We start from the raw sequence: 26,596 nt of genomic DNA on the forward strand, positions 1-26,596 counted from the left end.
TGATATAAGAAATCTGAACTAACTAGTAGATGAAAAACAAGGCTGATGTATGCTTTACCATAGGAGATGGTCGTTGACAGTAAGTGTCTGGGTTGGGAGAAGTTGTTTTTTTCCTTCTGAATCTTTTTAGCCTGTTGTTTGCTGCATAACTTATGGCTAGAGCCTCATGTCTGGTACTTAAGAAAGTATTGGTGCTCTTCAGTTTGTTTCCCTTGTTAGTAATTTGTGGGTGTAAAAGGAGAAGGGAAGGGGAGAGCGAGTGCTCCAAATTCCTTCATTTGTTCATAAATGTGACTGTACCTGCTAAACAGGAATAACCACTTTCCTCTGTTAGATGGGATAACCATGCATCTGCATCCATTCAGTATGTTTTGGTACTCCTCAAGAAGAAGCAGGGAACCTGCAGTTTTTTGGAAATACTCATCAAGATTTGTTTTGAGGGATTTGCAGGGATTTTTTTCTTCTCCTTCCTCACTCTGTCTTCAGGATTATTTTCTTTTTCAGTGCGTAAACATAGAAGAAAGTTAACACGTAATGAAAATCATTTAAAATGAGTGATATTGAAATAAGAGAATACCTAAAGACCCCTAAATATGTACCTAAATCAGCAGGGACAGATGATGTTCAGTCAAGGGTTCTTAAACAACTGTCAGAATAGATTGTGGAGCCACTTGCCATGATTCTGACAAGGCATTAGAACAGGTGATGTACCAGAGGTCTGAAGAAGAGCAAATGGTTTGCCAATTAGTTGTAAACTGGCAGATTGGACCACCTGGTCCAGCTGTATCTGAAATGTATTTCCCTTAAAGTTTTCCTCCCAGATCTTTATTCCTAGGCTACTGGGTTCACAGTTTGCAACAAAGAAAAATAACTGAAGATTTTTATATAACACAGAAAAGGAAACACTACACAAACAAAAACAAGCCCCAAAAGCCTGATTTGGTCTTTAAACCTGGTTGTATAGTTGCTACTTGTGAAGCTTGCTCTTTTCAGGTACTTTTCTTTTTCATTTTCAAAGGATCTTTTTATACCTTTTCTAACTTATTTGTGGGCCGCAGCTGTGCTTTCAGCACAGAATCAATTTGGAGAGATTTAAAAATATAAATGTCTGAAAGGATACTAATATCAATGATCACTTTTGGCCATCACCCAAAAGTAAAAAACTAAATAAAATGCCTTCAGTTTTTAAGTAAGAAGTACGGATAACATTATTATTACTATTATTGTCCATTTCCAAATTTGTAGTTTATTTCCACAAGCAAGTGTTAACACCCATAATTTCAGGTCTTAAGCTGGAGTATCTTTCTTACACCAAAAGTGGATTTAGGTTGTAGCAGTCCCAGTTTAGTAAAAACTGAGAAGAATAGTTAGATAAAGACATATTATGACATATTTAATGTTAAAATTTTATAAACATTAAAGTGTCTGTCTAATAATTCTTAGAGGGTTTTTTCCCCTTGGTTAAGACTGTTTTACATACTTCTAAAAGATATGTTTAGTTTGGTATAGAAAAAAATAGTGTTGGGATGGAAAAAAATTGTATCAAGCCAAACACAATCTGTAGACTCATCAGCTTTTGTTGCATAGTTTGAAAGTAAAAATTCAACATTGGTCTGACATCCTTCCATATCTATTCAAATATATATTTTCAAGTGAAAGATCAAGGTTTCTGTTTATCTGTGAAGGCCAAAAAATATTGCGACAAACAACTAAATGGACTTTAATTTCTTATCACCATCCATACAAGAAAGTATATGGAGAAGTATACAAATGTTAGTTTGTATGAGTGCTAATGGAATATAGGGGGATTTTTTATTTCTAATTTTTTTAATTACAGAAGTTGTCATTTTACATGCTTTGTGGATGGCAAAAAGCCATTAAAAAAAAAGCCTGGATGTCTGAGCAGCTGATGTTTGTAGCAAGAGGAAGAGCAAGGACAGGCTTAATTCTGCAACCAGTGTTCACACTGAGTAACATCTGTTCATGTGAATAGTCCTATTGAGCTGCAGGCACACTCACAAGCTCAGAGAAAAGCCATGCTACTGTGTACAAGTGGCTTTATGATGGTCAGCATAGAAAGAGATCACTGGCATTGTTCAAATGAGCAAGAGCTAGTCGGCTTGAAAACGATGTGAAGCCTGGATGCCCAATTAACAACTGAGTTTCAGGGCTTTCCATTACACTGTGAATTTCCTTCATAACTGTCCTCATTCATGCCTATTAAAACCCCCGTGAGTGAACAGTAAGCTGACATTTGCAAGAAGGCTGAGTGACTGACCTGAAGAGAGGAACACTTCAAGTTAGCTGAGGAAAACACAAAGTAAATCATCAGTCTGCGCTGGGGTGGAATTTGGAATTTCTGCTGAACTGGAAAGGCAGCACTGCTCAGTGACAGGGCCTAGTACACACACTCTCTTTGCCAGACCTCCCCTGGGAGCCAGCAGAGCAATGCAAAGTGGGTAGTTTACATCTTAATCTCATAGATTAATAGTAGCAATTATTTTTTTTTTTTAATTGTCTCCTCTTGCTTATTACTTATGTATATTCCAGTACCTCCTAAGGAGCCTAATCAGATAGTGGAGTTACAGGGAACAAACAAAAAAAGCAGTCCATGCCCTGGAGAGCTTGCAATAAGCTCAGTGTTTTGTTGGTGATCATGACTGATCATTGATTTCACATGTGAAACCAGAGTCTGCAAATTTTGTGAGAAGGTATATAAATTAAGATTTTCCCATTCCCACAAGATCCAGAAGAATGCAGACATATATCAACTCTAAATAGCTCTTTTAATTCAATAGGTACAATTCGACCAGGGTTGTAAATGAGATATGGTGGCTTTATATAGTTGCATAGCAGTTTTTCATATAGTTAAATGGCAGTTATATGGGTGAGTGGAATGAAATTTGAAATCCCTGTCTTTTCTCTGTCTTTGTCACTCTGTGATTAATATATAGATAAAAATAAAATGAAAGTGTTTAAGCAATAATTTCTTACAGAACTCATCTGATATTGCATCGGTTTAGGAAGTTAAGATACCAAACACATGGTGGCTGTTTTATTCCCACAGAACTGGCAGGCTTTGGAGCAGATCCCAAGTAAAGATCTATACTTCATATTATTAGCAGTAGTCATGACTCCTATGATACAACGTCAAAATGTGGTCCTAGTTTGTGAAATACGAAAAGCAGTCTGTCTCAGCCTTTGCAGCTGAAATACTGCAACAGGAGAATCTCTAGTGGGGGCTCAGCAAAATGTATTTTCAGTTTGATAAATCTTCTGTTAAATTTTTAAACAACAGCTTTTGCCAATTAAAAGACTAAAATTTAATTGAAAAGAAATTACAATTAGTGGGATTAGATAAACATAAAATTTATATAAAAATTTTATTGTACACGAATGTGGAAAATTCTCTAAATTTACTCTGTTTTTATGTTTTATGTACAATGAACATAAAAAGTCAGTTAAAAGAATAATAAAGGCTACAGAGTTAGAACTCAAAATATAGAAAGGGCCAATATTCAGACAGTCTAACCTTAATTTAGTCCTCTTGTGAAGGCCACAGTTTTCTGGACTTCATATAGTGTTGTACATTTTATTTTCCATGGTAAGTGCCATGAACTTCAGTGTGTATACTGTGCTTTGATAATATAAAGAACTGTTTAAGCACTGGGAATTAGCATTGGCAATGTCATATTCCAGGATATTTTGGAAGAAAACATATGATGGAGAAAAAATATCTCAAAACTTAGCCATTAACTCTGTTGTCCCTCACTGCTTTCCTTTTATCTTCCTCTTTGTTTTTGTTTGTTTTTCATGCTATAGCCAAAATAGCATTGATTAATTTTATTTTATTCTGAGAGGATACTTTTTCCCTTTATTCAACAGATTTAGGACTGGGTCCAGTTCTCATTATATCTGAATATGGGTTGAGTCAAACTTTTGTTGAACTTTCTCTATGCTTGCTATTGAGAGAACACTTGTTTTTAGAGTTTGATTTTGTTTGATTTTTTCCTTGCATAAATGAGGATGAGGAATCTTGGGGTTTTTTCATATGTTAACTGTATAAGGATGTTTCTGCTCTTGCTTGTTTATTATTTTGTGTATCTGTTGAATTACACAATATGTTTCTATTAATTAAAATAGAGTACCTGGAATGTTCAATTGGTACTAGGTTTTGCAACAGCTTGGGGATTTTTACAAATTCAAAAATAAATAAAATAAAAATAACACCAGCCCCTGAATTTTAAGCTCAGATTGACTTGGCAGTTCCCTTTATATTAATTGTATACATACCAGTTTCTTGCAAGTAGTCAAAACACTAATGTTTTTACTTGTACTTACAAATGAACATTGCCAGAATTTACAAGAAGCTGATAACTGCCATACTGTTACAGGTGTTTCAGCTTCTGCAGTAAGAACTCAAACAAGATTTTCAAAAACACTGTTATTTTTAGCATTTTGTAACTCTAGTGACCATTATCGAGTAAAGGCCGTGAGAAATTAGATATCTTAAAAGTAGCAAATGGCAGCATTTACAGTTATTAAATAAAGGTTTGATTCATGTGGGCTGATGGCACAATTACAGCATGTTTAACCCAACTCTTGAAATATGATTAACATAAGCTGATATTGTAGTTAAATATTTAGGTGATGCATATGACATTTTTTTCTCCTGGATTCCTGATTTTGTTGTCATTTTCTGGAAATGTCACAAATTTTATCACACACACCTATAAACCTGGATGAACTCACTTTTCCTTTAATTTCTCCTACTCATATATGGGAGGATTAAAATTATGTTAAATTTTTCATAAGTCTAATATCAATAAATGAATATTTAATGAAAGACAAAGCAGGCATACAGAATAAACTGGTTTCAGCAGCTGTGAACATGTTTTCATTTAGTGCATGCCATACTTACCTTGGATTCTTGGCTCAAAGAAATTAGATTTGTTACAAAAAAAGGACTATGAGTACTAATGCTTTAAACAGAAGTCTTTTTTTCTATATAATCCATCAGTTGTGAGATCTTCTTTCACAACCCCTAAAGCATTGTTCCTTTCCATTTTAGTCAGCCAAAGCAGCTGGGTCTTTATAGTTGCAAAATGTTTGCTCATGACCAACTGCTGTTTTGTACACCGCTTTCCATCACTAACAAATATTTTATTTTTCGCTGTTACTCCATGCTTGTCATAACTTGTCGAGGAGCAATGTAGTAACATATATCCAATTAATCAATGACTTCTCAGTCTCTTCTGACCTGATTCCTCCCATGATGTACGCCTAGGGAGGTGTGCACTCTGCAGAAGCTCCCCCAGACTAGTGAAAGGGTCTGTGTGGGCACAGAAATACATCTGTAGGACTCCAGCAATAGGATGATCTCCTCAGATCTTAAAACATTTGTGGTAGTAGATAGAAAGTAATTGGCTGGCCAGAATTATTCTGAAGCCATTTTGAAGTGTGATTAGATATCTTATGACAGTGACATCTGATCCACTTTTGAAATGGCTCCTGAATACCCGCAGCCATTTGGTTTATTATAAGATAACCACGTCAGCCATATGGTTTGTAATCTGTTGCTGCAGATCCATCAGGACCCTCAGGCTGTGATCTCATCCTCAGGGCAATGATTCTTATGAGTCTGTGGTGTTACCCTTGTCTAACAGTAGTAGCAATAATAATGATAATAATGTATACAAGAAATACAAATCAAGCATATGGACATATGCATCTGATACTTTGTGACTGTGGAAGCTCATCAGGCTCATGACAGCTTAACACTAAATGCGAGACTGCTTGGGAGCCCCAGGTCCTCTAGGCAGACAGAAAGTCACAGCACAGCATCAGAGCTCAGAAATTCAATAAAGTGAGTTTTGCTAATGTATAATAGTCCTTATTTATGAAAGATATTTTAAAGCAACCATCCAATTATTTCATTTATTTAGAATTGCAACATGCTTTTGCCAGATGGTGTTTCATATCAGGTCAAAAAATAATGAAGGAATTTGGCGTTAGAACTGAAGTAACAAGAAAAGATGAGTGACTAGGGATTGCAAATTCATTATAGCTTTTTCATTTTTCTTTTTTTTTTCACATCAAGCTTTTGTAGTTTTTTCTGCATCTTTTTCCTGTGGATTTATTTGTATTTATTGCATTTTTGTCACACCTTATTAGAAGTTAGGAAAGATCATTTACAATGTGGTGAAAAAAACTCTCAATTCCCAGGGAAGTGTAGACTTAAATAATTTGTCCTTTCCTTTTTTAGATTATTTATTAGACATGTTCAAAGGGTTTTAACAGTGGCTGGGGATGGAAGGAGGTGATTTGGAATTGCCAAGAGAAAGAAACAGTTTTTTGAAGAAATTCCTTCAAAGCTCATTATGTCCTGTTTTACTATTGGCGATGTTTTGTTCTTGTCTTGAATGGGAATGTAGGGCTTGTTATGCTGGACAAATAAAACCTTGAGAGCTGTGTTTCAGATTCATTAATAGTGCAGCACAACATGAGTAGATTCTTCCAGAATACAAGCACTATGCTTATTTTTTTTTTCTTTTTTTTTTCCCTTCCCCCCCCCACCCCCTCCCCCACCCCATGTCTTTACAATTCTTTCTTGGGAGCAGTTTCAAATTTTGTTGGTGTCATGGTAAAGGTGAATGGGCCATTGACTTCCACCTGAACTAACATTGCAACTGGTAGTTTTTATAGGTTTTCAGCTTTAAAAACAATTGATTCCTGAAATCTTTGCCTAATTAAGAAATAAAAGATTGAGACTGAGCCACTTAGTACAGTAGGTCATGGTCTCAATGGACTCTGGTGGGATCTCAAAAATTTCAAGGATTGTTAGATTTGGGCTTAAAAGAATACATCACAAGTAACTAGTTTTGCATTTCCTAGCATTTCAATCCGCTGTCTCATTTGTTCATTTCAAGTCTTCTACCAAATATTATCAATATTTGTATAAATCAGGTATGTCACCTGAAATAAAAATTTTCATACTGTTTTGAGAACTGGTTTTAAAAAGTGACTTTACATGAAAATCTAGAATTTCCCAGAAGAATGGATGTTGAAACGTGAAGTTTCAATCCAACTTTAGTATTTTAGAGAGGAAAAGCTTTTTCTGCAGGCATTTGATCAACTTTAAATAGATCAAAGGTAAAGTTCTTCCTTTAATGGTTCTTTCTTTCCTGGGGAAAAATGCTCAGTTTCCTCAACCATACATTTAGAAATTACTAGTGACTCTGGCTTTATGCTTCTATGAAAAGCAAGACTGAAAAAAAAAAAAAATCTGTGGCTAAGATCCAGGAATTGAAGGACTGAAACCTGTCTTTTGCTATGCTAGAATCTAAAGCCAGATGTATAATACAAATACTCTAGTGGAATATGGAGGGAAAAGAAGAGATAATCTGATATATACAGATGCTAACAGTCAAAATCACTCAAGCTGTACTGAAATGTCCTTTGCACCTGGCACTGGAGGTGTTAGCCATGCCAGTTCAGTTCCCCAACACAGATGTTCTTGTTGTACCACTTCTTAGTGTAACATTTAGGTTTCTGTTTAGCTCGGCATAGCACACATAAATACTGTACTCCAAAGGCCACCCATTTATTAGTGCACCTGCATCTTCTGCTTTCTTTAATTCCCTCAGTATATTGCGTTCTCCTTGTGCTGCTGATCCTAATGCAAAGTAGTGTTATGGAAAAGAAAATTAAGCTAACGTTACAATGTATGAATTATATTAATGTGTGATTGATTTTGAAAAATATTTTTCATCATATTATAGGTGTAAGGCTGAATTTTCAGATGCTAGAAATATGTAAATGGGAACTTGCTTGTTGTATGCAACCTTATTTATATTGCTTTGTAATTAACATTCTGAAAGCATGTGCCATAAAGTAGTTACCATAGCAATAGGCCTGTATAAACAGAGCACCTAACAGTCATGCTTGAAACATGCATGTAGTCCTTTGGATATTACTGAATATTCATGCTCAAATGGTTTATTGGGCAGATACCAACATTAAGGTCCTTTAAAAATTTGTCTCAGAGACAACACTGATCTCCTTTTCTGTTTCTCATGTACTTTCTCTTACCCTTCATAATTCAGAAAAAAAGTAAGAGTGAAAAAAGACAATCAAAATAAGATGAGAATAATTTTGTTAGTTTTATAGGTCTCCTATTTTGCATTAAAATCCTTGAAAATATATTTTTTTACCATGTCCAATCCCTCTAAAGATAAATTCAGTAAGGCTTCACATTTCAGTATACCTTTTCAGCACAGGATTGTTGGAGGTTAGCTCTGGGCAAGGACTGTGCTTCTGTATTTCTCAGATACCTGAAACATCATGAATGGTGTTGCAACTGAATAGTGTGTGCTCAGATCATTTTTTTAGTGAAACATTGTGGCTTCCCTTTTGTGGCAGAATAAAGTAAAAAATAAATTGTAACCAATCTGATTTTGCTTGTAAGTAGTCTTTTGTTGTTTGGAATGAGATAAAGTTTGGGTTTTTTTCTGTGAGACACTGTTAAGGACTAGATCACTAAAAATAATTTGAGTCTTGCTACTGTGATGCTTGTGGCTGGCTTTGGTCCTATTGTCCTTGAGAAGAATTTGGAACTGTTCTGTACTTGATCATAGATACGGAAATACCTTTTCTTCCTATATGTGTTGTAAGTAACTGCTGAGAAAAGATATTGAAAAATACCTTTATGTCAGTCATTAATACTTAAAATATTGAAAGGTATAATAAGAAATTTATTTTTGCTTTCTTTGTGGTCCTTTGAAATGTCATTCCATGTAACGCCCACCAAAGACATTTTCTTGCAGCACTACTAGAGGTAACTTTCCCATTGCCGTTCTCCAATAACAAAGGTTTCAGTGTATCCCAGATGTGTCTTCTTGTAAACTAGTAACAGTATAAAAAATAAAGAATATTTAGCAATGTGTGTAGTTCAGGTAGGAAGAAAAATAATGGCAATTCTCTGTATGTAACTAGATTAGATAGCAGAGACCAAATCCCACAATGACAGCTAGTAAGAACAGAACAAATGCAAGGAAAAGCCCTGGGAAAATCTGCTCACATATTTGGAGCTCAGTCCTGGAGCTATCAAGCAAACTTGTTGCCCATCAAACAATGAGTAAATAGAGGGTGTGTCACTTCTTCAGGCCTTAACCTCTACAAAGAAGCCAACACATGGTAGTTTTGAGTGGTAGATTTAGCAGAATTCCTAAGTTGTCCAAGTGTGCTAACTTGTCTCCCAAAATTCCTCTTGGTGACAAGAGAGAAAAATATGCCTCTCCAGAAAACCAGACGTCTTAAATTCTTTCTCTGAATCACTGTCATAAGAAAACTAGGCCTTTCTTCAATTCTCCATATATAACTTCTTAACACCGTTAGATTTCCTCTCAAGATACCATCCCTTTGTCTGCTTCTTCTGTTGCTCCTTTGTCAGGCTTGTTTGTCCTTGTCAGGCCCTTGTCCTTGCTCCTTGTCAGGCCCATTGGGAATGTCCTGGAAATCCTAGGCTGCCTCAGACAACACCAAATACATTTAGTTTAGTGGGAAACTAAATCAAAGCTTCTTTAACTTTGTGGACGGCAGGAAGTTTAGGAAGATTGTCTGATTGACTTGCGTGTTACAAATACATGCCCCAGGGCTCACTGGATTTGAGTTCATTCAACTGTCTGATGCTCCTTCTGTACAAAGAGAAGGTCTGAACAATGTAATTGAAAGTGCTATCCAAAGTATGATTGTAGTATTTATTTAATTAAAATAACCCAGGTACAAAGAGTGAGGGCAAAGAAGCTCAGGAGGCAAACCAGCCACCGAAAACTTGGAGTATCAGCAAGCTCAATAGACTATATTGATGCTTTCACTGCTGTGTTTTCTCTTCTGTTAGTACCTGTCCAAACTACCTTGGACAACGTTACCATGCTGAAGGCTCTTCCCCATCTACATAATTTTGAATGCTTTAAGGCAGACATTTTACCCCATCATAAATGATGAGAAGTAATCTATGACACATCTCACTGATGTTCAGAATACTTTCCTGAGTTAGTGTCTTGGTTAACAAATAAATAAATAATGCTTTTGTTCAAACTGGTATCCACTCTGCATAGTGTGATCACCAAACACCATGGAATACTAGCATGGTAGAGGAAGAAAATGGAATTGGCTGTCATGAAGAGCAAGAAAAATGAAGATCATCTTTGGGGTTTTCTGAACTCCTGGACCAAAGTCAGTACCACCTTAATCAAAAGGAGTTTTAATACTCACATAAATGGAATGAGTATTTCTTTCCGGCAGATGATTAAAAACTATTTGGTGGATAAATATAGGAATAATGCTGTTAATAGAGTTTTCTGCCCTGCAGAAGGAGAACATTTATACCCTGTTAGTACTAGTTCTCCTAGAAATGTACTAATCAAAGCTGGTTTTCATTGATCAGATTTCTACATTTCCATAAATATTACTGTATTTTTCTTTTCTAGTCTGTGGCATTTTTATAGGCTAATCAAATATCTAATATTACTAGGAGCCATTTAAAGTGAATGCCAGAACTACTAAGGAGTAATTTGAGAATTAGATCTATTTTTGTTAGTTGAAGTGATCTTGACTTGCTCGTATTGTATCGTACCTGATGCTCAGTAATACGATAGTACCAATACAAATAGGAAGATATCCGGTTTGAAGTTCTTAAATATCTGTTAAAAGTGGTGAGCAGTCCAAGCACATTAAAATTCCATTTTCCCCATACAAGTGTTTGCTGCAGATGACCCCCACTGATCTTAAATATATTTCTGTATCTGTAACTGAATAGAGGTTTTCCGTACAGCATGTTCTAATGGTACTCTGGCCTTTAGCCAACAAGGCACTGAATAAGGCTATTTTTAAAATACAGAAACTGGGAACAGCTGCAGCAATCAAATTTGATAAAAACAGAGAGGAACTTTGCTTTTTTTTTTTTTTTTTTTTTTACGGTTTGTCCAAGTTTAGACTCCTTTCATAGAACAGCTTTTGTTCTCTTGGATGAAGGGGGTATAAGAGTAACACAGTGAAATCCTTTTGAACAAATAACTTTTAAAAGAATACCGATTAAAATAATGGGGGGCTTTTTGGTGCAGCAGCATGTTCAGTGCAATTGTACCTCAAACCATTAACAGAAAAATTCCATTAAAAAAGAATACATTTTGTCTGCCAACCTTTACCATGAAAGACTTACACATAATGATCTCCCAAACTGGAAGATGAGATCTCTTGTTTCAAATTTTGAACATCTGAACACTGGTATTTGGGAGTAGTTTCTGAGTGGAAGTGATTTAATTTGAATGCTCTGGGGTGGGTTGGGCTTCTTGTTGTTGTGCTTTTTTTCCTTCTTTTACCATTATTCAAAAAAGTTTCATAAAGAACTTTCCTTCCCCCCCACTTAGCTGGGGAAAAAAGTTCACTTAAGGAAAAGTTTTACGAAGGCCTTCTGTGCACTTTAAAAAGTTTCATAAAATATTTCATTATAAGGACTGATTCTTCCTTGTTTGTCCTGCTGGTTTTTTGGGGGAAATTCGTCATTCTGTGATTAATGAGAATTGGGAGATGACTGTGTACACAGAAAAAAATCCCTTACACAGTAGTAGGCTGAGCTGTGTCTGTTAAATGATTCCATCTGAGGATAGGGCCTCTGTGCTAGACTGATGCAAGTATGATACTGAGTGAAATTCGCATTCTGCTGAAATCAGTACGAGTTATGCCACTAAACTCAGCAGAGAGAGGATTTATTGGTTGCATTCATTTTAAGTGACAAAACTAGCACTTTTGCATCTTACCCCATTATCCCATTAGGGCTATTAAGTACACCATCAATTCTGGTGCTGGAGCAAAAGTCTACTGAATTTCTCACATATGCTTAAATATGGGTAATGTATATAATTTGTGTATGTCCACAGAGGTATAAAATGTGTATGTATTTTTTTGTGGTTTTATGTATATAAAATACCTGCTTAATTTATTATCCCCATATCTGAGTATCTCTCCAGGGTGAGAATTACACCAGTGATATATCTTCCTTCATGCTAAGTGGAAGGTTAACTTCTTTTGTTTTGTTTTAAAATTAGGAAAACAAAATATGAAGACAAGAATAAAGGCTAGAGAATCAATACTGGCATGAAATAGATGTATGGATCCACCTGAGATTTTAATGTTTACAAGCAAACTCAGCAACACAAAATACTCAAAACCGGGTGACATACCATAAATATAGGACTTGATATATATCCTTGAAGTCAACATAAGAGGGATAACAGACTTTTGATAACAGAATGTTGACATTCAGGATTTGCTGATTTTTTTCCTGTCTCTTCTCCAAACTTCACACGTGATCTTGGCTAGGTCAGTTCTGAAAACTCTTGTACTTAACTTTATGTGATAGAAATAATATTATGACTCTTGCGGGTCTGCACACAATATATTCAGCTGAATATGAGAACAAATATTTTCCAGGACCTAAACATGTCTGTGTACAATTTTCACTTTGTAAAATGGACATAATAATATTATTTTTCCCTAATGCTTTGTCTGTTTTATTTGTCTATAAATTCTTGGATAGGAGAACTGTGTTTTGTATATGTCTGCGAATCAGTAACAAAACAAAGCATTGACATCATCTGGACCTTGAGATAAAACTCTGATATAAACAGTTATAACTATTGAGGCATATGTTACTTCAGGTAGCTTCTCTAAAGGAAGATATAACAAAACCCAGGATGTACAGATTGCAGAGGATATACTGATTTTTTTTTTGCAACCAGGAATTTAGAAAAAGGTGTTCATTTAAAATCAGGAAAATATTGTGACAGTAAACACATTTGTAGCATTTTTTTACAACAGTCCCTATCACTGCATGTGGAAGCAACCTCACATTCCTGCATAATGGGTAACTGGAGATTTAATACATGCTGTGTTCTAGGAAGATACTGAAGCATTCATGTGGTGCAAAGCATTGAGCTTGGGAGTTTTTCAAGGATCCTCTGGCATCATACCAGCTTTCAAATTTTTATCCAGTATTTTAACTGGAACCAAAAAATTTCCAGTGTGATGATTACTAGGGTTTGATTACATTTAGTAAGCTATGGAGCCCCTTCTCTTCGAAGACAAACTGCTGCCAGAGACAGATTTACCACTGACCAGCAGTGTTTTTATGCAAATGTGCCTGAGTGAGTGCAGTAACCCCAAGTTATAATAGAGTCATTCAATCTCTTGCCAGGACAGAAATATTTATATATTGCAAAGATAAATTAGATATCAAAACCAGTTCCATTACAGAGGGAAAGTTCTCTATGTAAATCAGTTTTTCTAATCACACCATGTTTCTTCTTACCCACCCCCTACCCCGTTTTGCTTTCCTTGCTTTATCTTCATAGATGAATTCCAAATGTGTTTTTCTCTTGTGTGTTCACTTTGAATGTTGAGGCATTCAGCTAATGCCAAGATAATGGATAACGTAAACTCATTACGAAACTTTAAAGTCTCAAAGTGTGTTTCTTCATGCCTTGGGAAGGGCTATAAAGGGCTTATAGTTGCATACAATGTTTTGTCTGCCACTTGTGCAAGTTTCTGTTTGAACTTCTTTCTTCTGCTGCCTTATGGGAAGAAACGGACAGTCAGCTCCCTAGTGACTTTATCTCCCCATCAGGAATGAGTGCAAGGGGTCAGATCCCCCTCTGCATGCTAGTCACCGTCTGCTGATAGCAGTGCTCCCCTGGGAGAGCTGGCTTTGTTTACTGACAGGGCTAATATGAGGAGACACGTGAAGTACTTTGGTTTGTGGAAGAGGCAGGAGAGACATGGTGCTGTGAAAACATTCCCACACACTCTAATGGCTCATTCACATAGAAAACAAGCGAGAGCCTTCAGCTCTTTCACAGAGCACAAAGTAGAACAAACGGACCCGGGAACCCCAAGGCACCAGTCAGAAAACACTTTCCTAATGGACTAATACTGAGATGCTCTATGTGATAGCTTACCTATGAGACTTCAGCTCTCCTTTAGGCAACTAAATGAACTCGTTAGAAAGAAAAACTGCTCAATATCTGATCGTTGCTTTTGTTCACTGTTAGCTGTGAAATTCTTCTTGAAAATCTAACCTTTAGTTTCCTAAATCTAAGCTTTCTAAAACTAGTTACAACAGGTGAAGCATGCATTGGAGAATTTTATCGTTGCAATCACCAATTATTTCTCTTTAGAATAAAATCTGTAGGATGCAGAAGAAATGTGAGAAAGAAACACATCCCTAAAAGGGGATACATTTTTTTGCTTTATAGTTGGTAGACACGCAGATGCACACGAGTCTGTAACTTAAGAATATAATTTGAGGATGGAAAAGAGTGACTTTCTCAATGAGGTGTCAAACACAATAGGGATACGTGTCATAGAAAAGTCCACATTATAAACTGTTTGAAGTGACAAATGATGTTTAATGAGCAGCAGCATTCATTATTTTTTACTACGATTTATAAGAAGTATAAGAAGTCAACAAGAATAGTGATACTAGATCAACCCACAAGTTTGTGTAGCTCAGTCCAGCCTCTAATACCAACCTGTGTTAGAAATAAAGCACAGAAGTGCAAACTTATAGTGATTCTTTTCTGTTAAGATATCCTACCGAATATGCATCATTTTTGATTTAAGTAATTTCAGAGTCTAGTGTGGCCTCATGGCATAACAAAATATTATGTAAAAAGGATTTCCTTCTTGTCTAGAAGCACTATGAAACTCCTTGGTTCTTGCATTTTGAGAAATACTGAATTACATTACTGTCTTCACCTACTCCATTGCACTTATTATTTTCTCATCTTTCCTCCATTCATCTCCTTACTTCCGGAAGGCTACTAGTCTAATTTATTTTCATACAGAAGTTGCTCCATATTTGTTACCACATTTGTTCATCTGTCATTTCCAGGTTTTTTTTATTCCTCTTCGTTGCTGAGTGAACTGGAACTACAAATTCCATACTTTATGGATGTACCAATTGTAATATTTGATGATCTGAAATTGAGCATTGAGCTGATATTTTCATAGTACTTGTCACAGTAACTTCACAATATTCATTCCTGCATGACATTATCAATTGTAGTCCAGAAAAATAAGCATATACACATGGAGACACCATATTTATTTCCTAAAGTTACATATAGGTATATAACAATCTACGTATCTGTAGTGAGCTCTCTTTCTCCTCATGGATGTTAAGTTACATATATTGAACTTTCTGACTTCGTAAAGCCCCATTACTCAGTACTGTAAAATTCCTAAACTTTTTTTATAATTGGCTTTTCTTTTTCCTTTGTTGAATCCTCAGTATTCACTATCTACTTCTATTTCCAGATTATTTTGGGGTTTATGTTGAGCAGTACAGAGGCCCGCACCGATCTTTCTGAAAAATCAGTGATAAATTTCCACCAGAATGAAGAATGACTTCCCCTTTCCTATCTTTTAATTTATATAGAAGATCAGATCTCCTTAAACAGAGCTTAGTCTCTTTCAGAGTCTTTGGTGGAGATCTTTTAAGAAGAAATATAATCCATTTGTTGATGTCTTGACCCTTTATATTCAACCATTGTACCTATAGCCATGTAACATCATTGAAGAATGGGACTAAAATAGACACACTCCCTTTTCCGCTTTTCACTCGAATTCTTATCAAAGTCAATATATCTCAAGGATTTGTTGAAATGGATATGACTATGTAAAAGCATGAGGTCAAATATATTAGCAAGGGCAGGAGTGTGAACTAATGCAGTCAATAATTGCATGTTACATTTGCTTTAGTTTTTACTGCTTGTGAGGGAAAGTTATGTCTAATTTAAGCTTGATTCTAAAAATATTCATGTTTGGCCTAAAATAACTCCACTTTGGGAATGTGCCACTGCAAATGTGAAGTTTTTGAAAGGGCTTCACTTTCTTGGTAGATGAGAGTATTGTTCAGTTCCATCTTCCAATGTTTAATGTATCAAATTTTCTGAGGAGTGTGGTAGAGATCAAAGTGCAGGATTTGGCCCTTAGTTACCTGCTGCTACTGGCACTAATCTCACAGCTATTGAAAAATGATGCATCAAATATATATCCCTACAAATGTCACTATTCTGAAACTTGCACATGTTGCCTGAGCTGTCAGAAATAAAAATCTGCTCTTAATTATTCTTCCATTTAAAAAATAATAATTTTCTAATGGCCCAGTGAATAGGAATTTTATGCTTTTTTTGGCTAAACATTTTAATGATTTAGTACATCTGTAAAGTTCTGTGTGCTTTTATAGTAACTTTTGAAAATGAGTAGTGCTTTCCCAGTTAAATCTCTGTGGCTACCAAGAAAAGCAGCATTTGTTTAAATCTCAGTTGAGTTTAAATGTGAGTTACTTACAGGAAACATTTTAAGAAAAAAAAAAAAGGCAGCAGAAAGCCAGATGTACAAAATTGGGCTTACATGTGCTACAGGGATGCAAACTATAAAAACGTATATTTAGAATTAATCATATTGTATATTTTAAACTTTTGACTGTCTTATTGTTTTCCCTTAATGGGCAAAAATATTTATTTTTTTCTCCATTAATATTATATGGAACTGATTTCACTGTGATAAGAAAATTAATATAGCAGAAAATATTAAGAAAGTATAAGAAGAAAAATGGAAGGCTTTGGATAGTATCAGATTTTCTATTGGAAGCTGAATAATCCAGATCATAAATCCTATTTGCTTTTAATATTTTTTTTCCCTCATCACAGTACTTCTTTCAGTTAATTACCTTCATTGAAAGCCCAAAGAAGTGAACAGAAAAGACTCCCGTTGAAACTTTGGAATAGCCTCATAGATATGATTGTTAGCATGAAATTTTACCTTCATTAAAGGTTGAGGGGTTTAAAATATACAGAGTAATGTGGTCTCTTTTCTTTGGGTTTTTCAGTGTGATGATAGACTCTAACATTTTAGCTCAATGCTTTGCTTCACCGAATAATGTACCTTTTAGAAACATTGATGTTAACAGCCAATTTATAAAACACATGTATAATACAGCTAGAAAGAAATGTTTCTTTTTCTCGTCCATTTGGTCTTGGCAACATATATTTACACAGGAGCATATAAAGAATTTCATACAAAACACCCTAGTTGATTCTGGATAATATTTCATTACCTCGCTTGGTTGCTTCTCAAAGCAGACTGCTTATTACTGTTTAGGTTTCTGTTTGTACCTGAAATTCCAGACAGAATTTGTCCTTGCTCCTTGAAGTCAAGCAAACTAATATTTATTTAAATTTTTTTTTGAAGTTTAATGCCAGAGTTCTATTTAGTCAAAAAGAAATGTGAAACAAAAAATATATAACTGAGTGCAAACAAGCACTACAAAGTTCAGGAAAGCTAGGTGGAAAGTTAAGGTGCTCTTTCTTTTTGCATTGCATCTGTGTACTGATTAAGACACTGATCCAACACAAAAAGTAATAATGGTGTCATAATGATAATGCATGCACATAAAGGCTGAATTAAAGCTGTACACATTGTCTGAAAAGTACTGTACAGAGGCGGATCCTTTAGGTTCTGGAGTACTGTCATTTTCTTCACAGATTTTAAATATCTGTTGAAAAAATAAAAAGCATAAATTTGTGAACTGTAAATATCTCATTTTCTGTGTGTCAGGTAACCAAAATGGAGGAATTTCTCCTATTTTCTCATATAATGAAATTATTTCTTCAGTCTTCATGTAATAAAATAAACTATGGATATAATTATTCAATTTCAGAATAATTTTGGTCAGAATATTGTATAATCATGTGACAGCAGGGCCCAGTTGTGTCCAACTTAAAGCTGTAATTCTTCTTAGGAATCATCATTTTTGCCAGTTCTGTTCTCCACATCTTTTATTATCAACTTGTCTTCTGGCAGTTCTTGTTGGTCAATATGACTGCTTTCCAAATGTTGTCGAGGCAAAATGTGGGTTTTTTTCAACTTTTGCAGATCTAAGTGACCAGCTTATGGAAGTGGTTGGTCTGGAAGGAGCCATGGAGATGGGACAGATATACACAGGTCTGAAAAGTGCTGGAAGACGGCTTGCCCAGTGTTCATCTGTTGTCATCAGGTATCAGCAGCTTTAATTTACACTGCACTGTTGTAATGACACTGTAGAGTTTTCTATATTGCCAGCTGACTTTCTTTTGTAGTTTAACAGTCATAATTATAATTATTATTTCTTGTGAAAGTATCATTTTTGTTTATGAAATTAATATATTCCATCCATATTCTATGCCCATACATCTTCCTTTCTTTAAAGGTGTCAAAAAACTAAAAAGAGGGTGTTTACATTCAAGCTTCACATGCTGTATTCAAGTGCCATTTTGTCCTATGACGAAGTATTGTCAAGCATTTGGTGTAGAAGGAATAAGGCATGGACATCTTGGGGTTTATTGTTGGCATACACTCCATGCAATTTCAAGCCAGAAGTAATTTAGCATTACTTTGTCACATTTTAACCCATTTATAATGCATACCACACTAGTGAATATTAGCATGTAATTAGTAATGGTAAAGCACTTTTTTGATCTGTGGAAGTCAAAGTGCTCTGTTTTTAATTAATTTGTTATTTCCTGAATTCTGACAAGCCACCATTATTAAATCTGTTGGTATGTGTGAGCTGATGATGGTGGAGTACTCTAATTTCATTGTGTTTTATCATTTTTAAGAGATGAACATTCACAATAGAGTAAACTTAGATTGGAACACAAGGAAAAAATAATTATTCTAACTTTTGGATTAAATAAGGACTGAAAAAGAATTGACCATCTCTCTCTTTGTCAGTGAAGAATTCCTCAAGAAAAATTTTCCAGAATTTATTAAACCCATAAGGTCTACAATTATAAACCTAAAACAAAAGAGCAACAATAAAAGCTTTAAGAAAATAAGTAGGAGCCCTTCCCGAACTGTAAAGTGAGAGCTCATTAAACATTCTTCCCTTCCTCCATTTATGGCCATAGGTGACAGTGGATAATTCCATGAACTGTTGGTTGTTTTCAAATAACATCCAAACCTGAATTCCCATTGACCAACATGCGTGACTAATTTTTACATCATTAGATTTTTCTACTCCACGCTATTTCTAATAGTCTTGTATGCAAACTATTATAATGCAGAAATACAGGGTTGGAAAAGACCAAAAACATAGTACATTTTTCTTTTTTGATTCTCATTTTTCTACACTTTTCTTAACGTGGCATCCAGACCTAGGGAGGGAATACTGTCTGTATCTTTATGTTGAAATCAGCGCCCCTTTGCTAACAATTTAAATTTATAGCGTGGCATGTTAAGCACTGAATATAGCGCAGGCTTCATTCTTTGTGAGTGTTCTGTCTAACTTGGAGTTAGACACAGTGGTTCTAATAAGCGGTGATGATAGACCTAAAATTTATTTCTTATTTCCTTTATAGTAGTATAATATATATACTACGTACTAGCAGGGTCTAAATTATTAAAAAATAGCAGAAATTTGTCTTTTCTGTTAATAAGGTTTGTTCCTGAAGTTATTGTGTAATTCACTCATTATTTCACAAATTGCAGACTCTTCTTCCATGAAAGAGTAGTATATTACTATCAAGATACATGAGTATTTGCCATGTTTTTGCTTTGTGTGTTGAAAATCAGACTAAGCCTACTAAGTTGACTGGGTTACTTCTGTAAGCATTTTGAGTCATACTGGAACCTTCATACCAGTTTAGGGGTAAAGCAGGGTTATATCTGTATACCATCACATATATGCCTTTTTAATAAATACATTTATTAATTTTGTCTAGTTTCTTTTTCTTATATTATGAAATTTGTACCTTTAGGACCAGCAAGTCTCTGCCTATGCAGATAGATGGGGAACCTTGGATGCAAACTCCTTGCACGGTAACTGCAACTGATTTTTTTTTTTTCTCTTCTTTTTCACTGATAGAAATATTTCTCTTTTGTTTAAAAGACAACCATTTTCATCAGCATTAACTCAATTTACTTAAATAACATCTTCACAAACTGTTTTTATATACTTCAATACCCCCTGCATTTTCAATTTATCATTCTGATTTCAACCACAGGTTAGAATGGAATAAAAAGGCATTTATTTCAGAAGTTGGTATTTGAAAATTGCAGTCTCAATATACCTTTACCCAATATGATCATTTATTTATAATGATGTATCAGATTTAGAGTCTCTATTGCTGAGGAAAATTCAATCTTTGTTTTGATGCTGAAATGTATAAGGTAACGAATATTAGTCTTTAAAATTTAGAAGATTTTCTAATGTGTTTTTGAGAGCTCATATCAAGGAAGTTTTAACTAAAGCTGAAGTCTTAGCTGTGCTGATGGTATTATGCAATAGGACTAATATTTTTTTAAGTCCTTACAGTTTAAGGGAGAAATAAAGGAAATGAATTTGTTTCTTTTTTCAGTACCCACACATACGAAGTGAGGGCAGGTGAACATCAATCTAGATAGGTTAGGTTAAGCTAGGATAGGATAGGAGCTTTCTCAGAGAATGTTCTTTGAGTGACTATTTAGAGACAACGCAAGGAAAGGTGTATTTGTAGGAACTCTGCATTTTCATGTCTCTCCAATAATTAGAGAGGCTAACCAAGCATTCGCAGAAGAGGTTGAAGACATACAAGTTCTTTACTGTCCTGTGTAATCTTAGTGACACATTTTAATATGCAGTTCTACTAATTTTGCTTCCGTAAAGAAGACCTGTGGTTTTAGGTAGACTAATTGCTGTAGCCTTTCAGCTTGTAAATATCACAAAACAGTGTTGTGACAAGGAAGAAATCCCACTACAAATGGGAGTAATTTTCCAAAAAAGGGTACTGGATTACTTCCATGAGCTTTGTCTGTGGAAAATTAAAAGTTACACAAAAAAATAAAAGGGACAACATTCAGTAACGTGCTAATAGGCGTTTAACTGATAATATATGATTTAGGATGACAGATGAGAGTTGTGATAGTTCATGTTTACTAGATACACCATAGTGTACAGCTGAACAGTGTGAAGGGTGCTGAATTCTCATTCTCTAGGGAGGTGCACAGATTCTACAACGGGAGGAGAAGCATATGAACACATAGTTTGTGAAAGCAGAACAGAGGGGATTTTATGAGATTAGTTGCAGAAAACCTTTTGAAGTTAAGAGATATCATTATCTTTACCTCTTCTACAATGATGGCTCAGTGCAGAGCAACAGCACTGAACCCAGCAGTTACTTGTTCAGGAGAAAGACATGTAATTTTCAGTTGCCAGATTACAGAAGAGAACTTATGGAAGAATGCTGGCAATAACATGTGCTTTTTTTTTATCCTGATGCTTGCTATGTGCAAAATCCCTGCTCTCTGATTGATAATGGTAGCAGAAGCTGCCTGTGCAATTGAGAACAATCCTGGAAAAAGAGACAGTTCTTACATTTCAATTACTGTCCTGAGGAAACAGTAAATTACTGCTGATAATTACTGCTGTCCAGTTTTAAAGGGGATAGAAATGGCATACACTTTTCTGAGGAACGTATTCTTTTTGCTATACCATTGTTAAAAGAATATACTTGGCACTGTGTAAGAAAACCATGCTGTTGAATGTACTTGTTTCCTCTGAGGAAAAAAGACATGAACTGTTTGTCTATACCAATGCACATCTATAAATTTAGATATAGAAATATTATTTTTCATTATTTTATTCATAATTGAGGATTTTTTTCCTGCGGAGGAGCTTTAGTATTTGTTGCAATAGCTCCTTGCATTGTCGTATATATATAAAGTAAAAAACATATATGGTCCAACCTCTCTTCTCCCCACTAATTCTAACGACAGTAGAGATTTTCTTGAAGTTCTCTGCAAAGTAACTAGGAATTCTTCCATAGATAATGACATAGGTGGATATTAGCTTTCTTTCAACCAGAGAATAAGATTTGATTTCTGAGTTTGTGCTTCACAGCAGTCTTTGTTTGGAAGCCAAAGTGTACTTGATCACGTAAATACCAGGGTGATATCTGTGATGTGTATCCAAACCAGAGTCTATACAAAACCCCCATGAAATCAAAATAATTCTTTAGACTTAGTCAGCTACATAGTCTGTCATTTGAGCCAGGAGGAGTTCAAATTTCAGAAAACAATACAAGGAGGCCAGTATAAAAATCATGGGGTTTGTCTTTTTCAGAGAAAAAACTGCCTTTTTCTCCCAAAATGAAAACAAATGATTAATGACGCATTTTTAAATGGGAAAAAAAAAAAAAAATCATCCTGGCCAGATAAAGAACTCCATAAGTTTAATTCCTTAGGACACATGCGATAGTTTGGCTTTCCTTTTATTTCACCTCTTAGGAAGCTTCTTTCCCTAGCTCTTACAAGAAATTGAGGCCCATATATAAAGATGCTGCTATTCCTGCATTGTGCAATGAGACATGGGGAGATATTCCCATGCTACCTCTTTTTTCACATCAGGATGCTGAGGCAAGGCACTAATTAGTTTACTAGCTATGTTGTATGAAGGACAAAAGCTACAGTTGTGGTTGGATATATCAGCTCTGTAGTTTTAGGGGAGAGAGGCCTGCACCTTGTTAGGTTGCACAGATCATGTGCATCAGTGAGACACAGCAGCTGAGCCTCAGGTTTTTGATTCTTTGGTGTTCCAGCCAGAAAGTTATTGTTTAAAAAAAAAAAAAAAAAAAAGACTGCTGTATTTCCCCCTTCAACTGTCCTTTATGATGTTGAAATAACACACTTTATTTTTGGTATCTTGGGAACTTCAGTGTCATCTAAGTTCAGTAGTTTTAAGGGCTGACCTATAAATATTACAGAGACGAAGTGAGAAAGAAATACATAGAATCTGCAGCTATTGAATCAACTCTTGCCCAGGTTGCAAGTACTTAAGCTCAAAAGTACTTTTCTGGATTGCTTCAGGTTTTGATATAAATGAGAGTATTTTTCAAATGATTTTTCAGGAAATCAAGTTCAACCTGATCAAAATTCTCCAACTTTTCTCTTATGCCTATTCAGGAAAACAAGATCAGCATCAAATCCCTGTTATGTATAGGATGCACCCTGCACATGCAGGCTTGGAAATTTACTTCCTGTTGAAGGAATAAACATGTTTCTCTTTGCTGATTCTCCTTTCTGACTGGAAAAAAAGTTTCACACAAATAGCATGAGTTGCTGACACTGCCCCTTCTCATGCATATGGAGGCCGTGCTACTCCAAAATGATATTGTGAGCTCTGAGAAAATGTTTTGACATGTGGTAGATAATGCAGTGATTCTCCAGAAGCTGTGATCTGTGTTATTTCCTTCCTGTGATCAATTTTAGTAGTAAACAAATTGTTGTATGTTTCTTTTAAAATCATTTGTGGTGTATTGCTTAGGCACCTAGCATCCCTAGATGAGAGCAGGTATGCACTCCTGTAGCTTCTGTGCATACTTAAAAATGTGAGTGGCTTGGTCTAAAAATCTGTCATCCAGAATTATTCAGCATGTTGAACACATGCAGACTGCAGCGTCTAACAAAGTCACTCTACTCCTTTATAACAAGATGAAGCATCTGAGCATCAAATTGTATTGTTTTCACTGTTTTTTTTATAGAAGACTCTTTGGAAGAAGGAAAGATGATAATGTTAATGTTATGTTAAACATCTTGTCTGATTAGCTGAAGAGGAAATTCTATCAGAGCTCTCCCAGACAAATATAGCAACATGAAAGATATCTATGGTTTCACCTGATCTCCAAACAGGTCATTAATAGTAATGAAACTTCAAAGACTCTCAAGTTAATTCAATAAACTTCTAGCTTTAGCCATCAGGGGTTTTTTTAAGAAAAGTAATCTTTCAATTTAGCTACATAAATTATTAGCAATGTTTTGAAAAAATCTATAACAATGTTCCATCTTAATTAGAAATAACTGCAATTTCAGTTCTTTTATCTATTCCTGACTTGCTTGGCATGATATCTGAAAGAGTGTCAAGCTTCTAGAAACACTAGATTAAAAGTAGAAGACAGAAATGTCTATAGAAGATGCAAGAATATTGCTTAAATAAAGAAACAAAAATAAAAATCCATAGTCAGAGCTCACTAATGGATTGTCAGAAACACAGTTTCATAGATATTTGAGACACAGTACTTTTAGAATTGTTTACTTATATAAAAACTTGGAGTAAATCGTGGAATAATGTTACTCGAAATTAGTATTTCAAAATATAATTTGAATGCACCTTAAAAATAAGTTTTGAATGAGTGATTTCTCTCTAGTTTTTCCTTTAGTTCCTAGAGATGTGATGAGCCAGGGCACAGATATCCTACTGTCCTATTGTTAAATCTAGAGAGAAACAAGAACTTAAACCAAACAAAACCAAACTTTTATTAATAATGACTATACGCCAGAGGTAGGTGAGAAAACTAAAAGAGAGGTACAGATTTGCTTTTATATAGATCCATTGTCTCCAATACCTCACACCTCACATGAAGCAGGTGGAGCTGTATTCTAGACTCTGTCTCTAAAGTATCTTCTTTCCATGCCTCTGGCTGTGCCAGTATTTTCTTATCAGTTGTTTATAATGTGAGCATTTAAACTACTGTGTCTGCCACTTTACAGCAGAGAGGAGCTGGGTCCTAGATGGTGGCTAATTTCAATAGCATGTTAGCCAATTACTACATAGGTAACCCATAAATGGAAGTCATTCACTAGAAAAGACTTGGTGTTATACAAAAATGCTGCATTTTTTTTCCCTTTTGAACAGCAGTGTGCATCTATTTCTGTTCCAAGGCCAGATTGATTTATTTAGTTTTTAACATTTTATTTTGCAGCTCGGCATTATTTTTTGTGGTCACAGGTACACTGTACTTTAATTATTTTTGTTTATGTATGCATATTTTTTTCTTAATTTCACAACAGTTGTTTTTGTAATTGACAAAGCAATTTACTGCATGTGTGCTTTCTGCACCCCAGACAAATACTCTAACATGTAATGCACCTTTCTTTCCAGTTCAGATTGTTAAGAAAAGAATTAGTTGTGACTAATTGCCAATTAATTTGCAGTGGTTTTAGGGAGGAGGGGGAAAAACAATTGCACCTACTAATTAAAATTTAAAATATTCCAAAGTGTCATCTTTAGGTATCTGTGGAATACATAATTTCCATTTTAGTTCTGCACTGGATCTGTAACAACCCTGAGCTGACAGCTCTATTAATTTAAAACCTCAGTGATACCTATTAGTACAAAACATGAAAAAAATGCCATTAATCATTTATTTTAATTTTGCAGCTCTGTCATTTTCTCAGTGTGTTTAAAAATTATGATGACACCGTAACGTTTTCCAATCTACCTGTGCGAAGGGGAAATGGATCACACTACTTAGGAGAGAGACTAGAGTATATTATTAGAGCTTAATTAATGCCAAACTGATTAGATTTGATTGCACTTTGCACAATAATATTGTTTAGAAATTTATTTAAGATGTGTTGCATAACGCTTTTAAAACAACTAGTCTAGATCTGAGAGATTTTGTCCAAAATGCCACATAATGAAAGTTGCAGTTTAATTTTGCTCAGCACTGCCTACATTCTGTTGGTCTGATTCATACCATGATACCCCATACGCTCTTGATCACCTAAGGAAAGATAAAATTATTTGGCATTCCTGTGATGTAGAGGTGTTGCATCCCTCTATTTCCTGTAAGAGGAGCAGCACTAGGGCGTCTGGACTGTGAGAAAACCCTCCTACCCTCAAAACAACCAACATCTAAACCCTGCTGAGAGCATGGAAAAAAGTGACCACAAACTAAAAGATCCTGCTGGAAATAAGGCTGGGGTTTTTTCTGCAGTTTTTTCCCCCTCTGTCTTTAAAATACATCAATATGTTCTTTAACATTAATTGAAATACTATAAGCAAAGCTGACTAGCTCTGTTTCCAGTTTCCTATTGTCAAAGCAGTACTTTAGAACCTGTATTTATAGCACCACGTCTTCTGAAATAGTAAATATTTAGGCATTCTGTGAAGTTAGGAGCATGAAGGTAATCAACACATACTGCAGAAAAGGGAAAATGAAAGCAAAACTGACTGACCTAAAAGATATTGTTATCATGCTAAAATTATTGATGTTCACTGCATTTCATTTTGTGGATACATTGTATTAATGTGGCTTCAAGGCCTTTAGAAACCTTGACCTGCTCCTGAAACAAATAAATGCCTGGTTTATGCACTTGTAAGTATCTTTAGTATCAAAAATTCAGGTTTCTTTATCAAAAAATTTTCTATTGACATATAAGGAGATATTATCATCTCTTCTTTTGAGAATTATACTCTTTCAATATGACCTAGTGTTCCTTGCCATGAATACAATCACTGGACATACTTTCTAGTACTGGAAAGGTGATTTCAAAGTTGCAAATGAAGTGTTTTTCTGCTAAACCTATTTACTAGATATACCAGCCCTCATGGGATAAAATCTTGGCTTCAATTAGTGAATAAGAGGTTTGTCATTGGTGTCAACAGTTTTAAGTTTAGCTTAGAATGTTGTGGGTCAGGCTTACAACAAATATCCATGGTATCTTAGCAATTCATGTG

The 26,596-nt window shown here is 35.1% G+C and overlaps 1 protein-coding gene across 9 annotated transcripts in view; it reads left to right on the forward strand.

The window, feature by feature from the left end:
- The window catches only part of DGKB (diacylglycerol kinase beta), a 381,223-nt gene that overhangs the window by 348,953 nt on the left and 5,674 nt on the right, over nt 1-26,596 (forward strand). For all 9 annotated transcript variants that reach the window (XM_010399089.4, XM_039549085.1, XM_039549084.1 and 6 more), the window contains 2 exons: nt 17,998-18,118; nt 19,860-19,920. In XM_010399089.4, coding sequence (XP_010397391.1) covers nt 17,998-18,118; nt 19,860-19,920 — 182 coding nt within the window. The remainder of the gene's footprint in view (nt 1-17,997; nt 18,119-19,859; nt 19,921-26,596) is intronic.

This window comes from Corvus cornix, chromosome 2 (assembly GCF_000738735.6).
Source record: "Corvus cornix cornix isolate S_Up_H32 chromosome 2, ASM73873v5, whole genome shotgun sequence".
In the NCBI taxonomy this organism is placed as follows: Eukaryota; Metazoa; Chordata; class Aves; order Passeriformes; family Corvidae; genus Corvus; species Corvus cornix.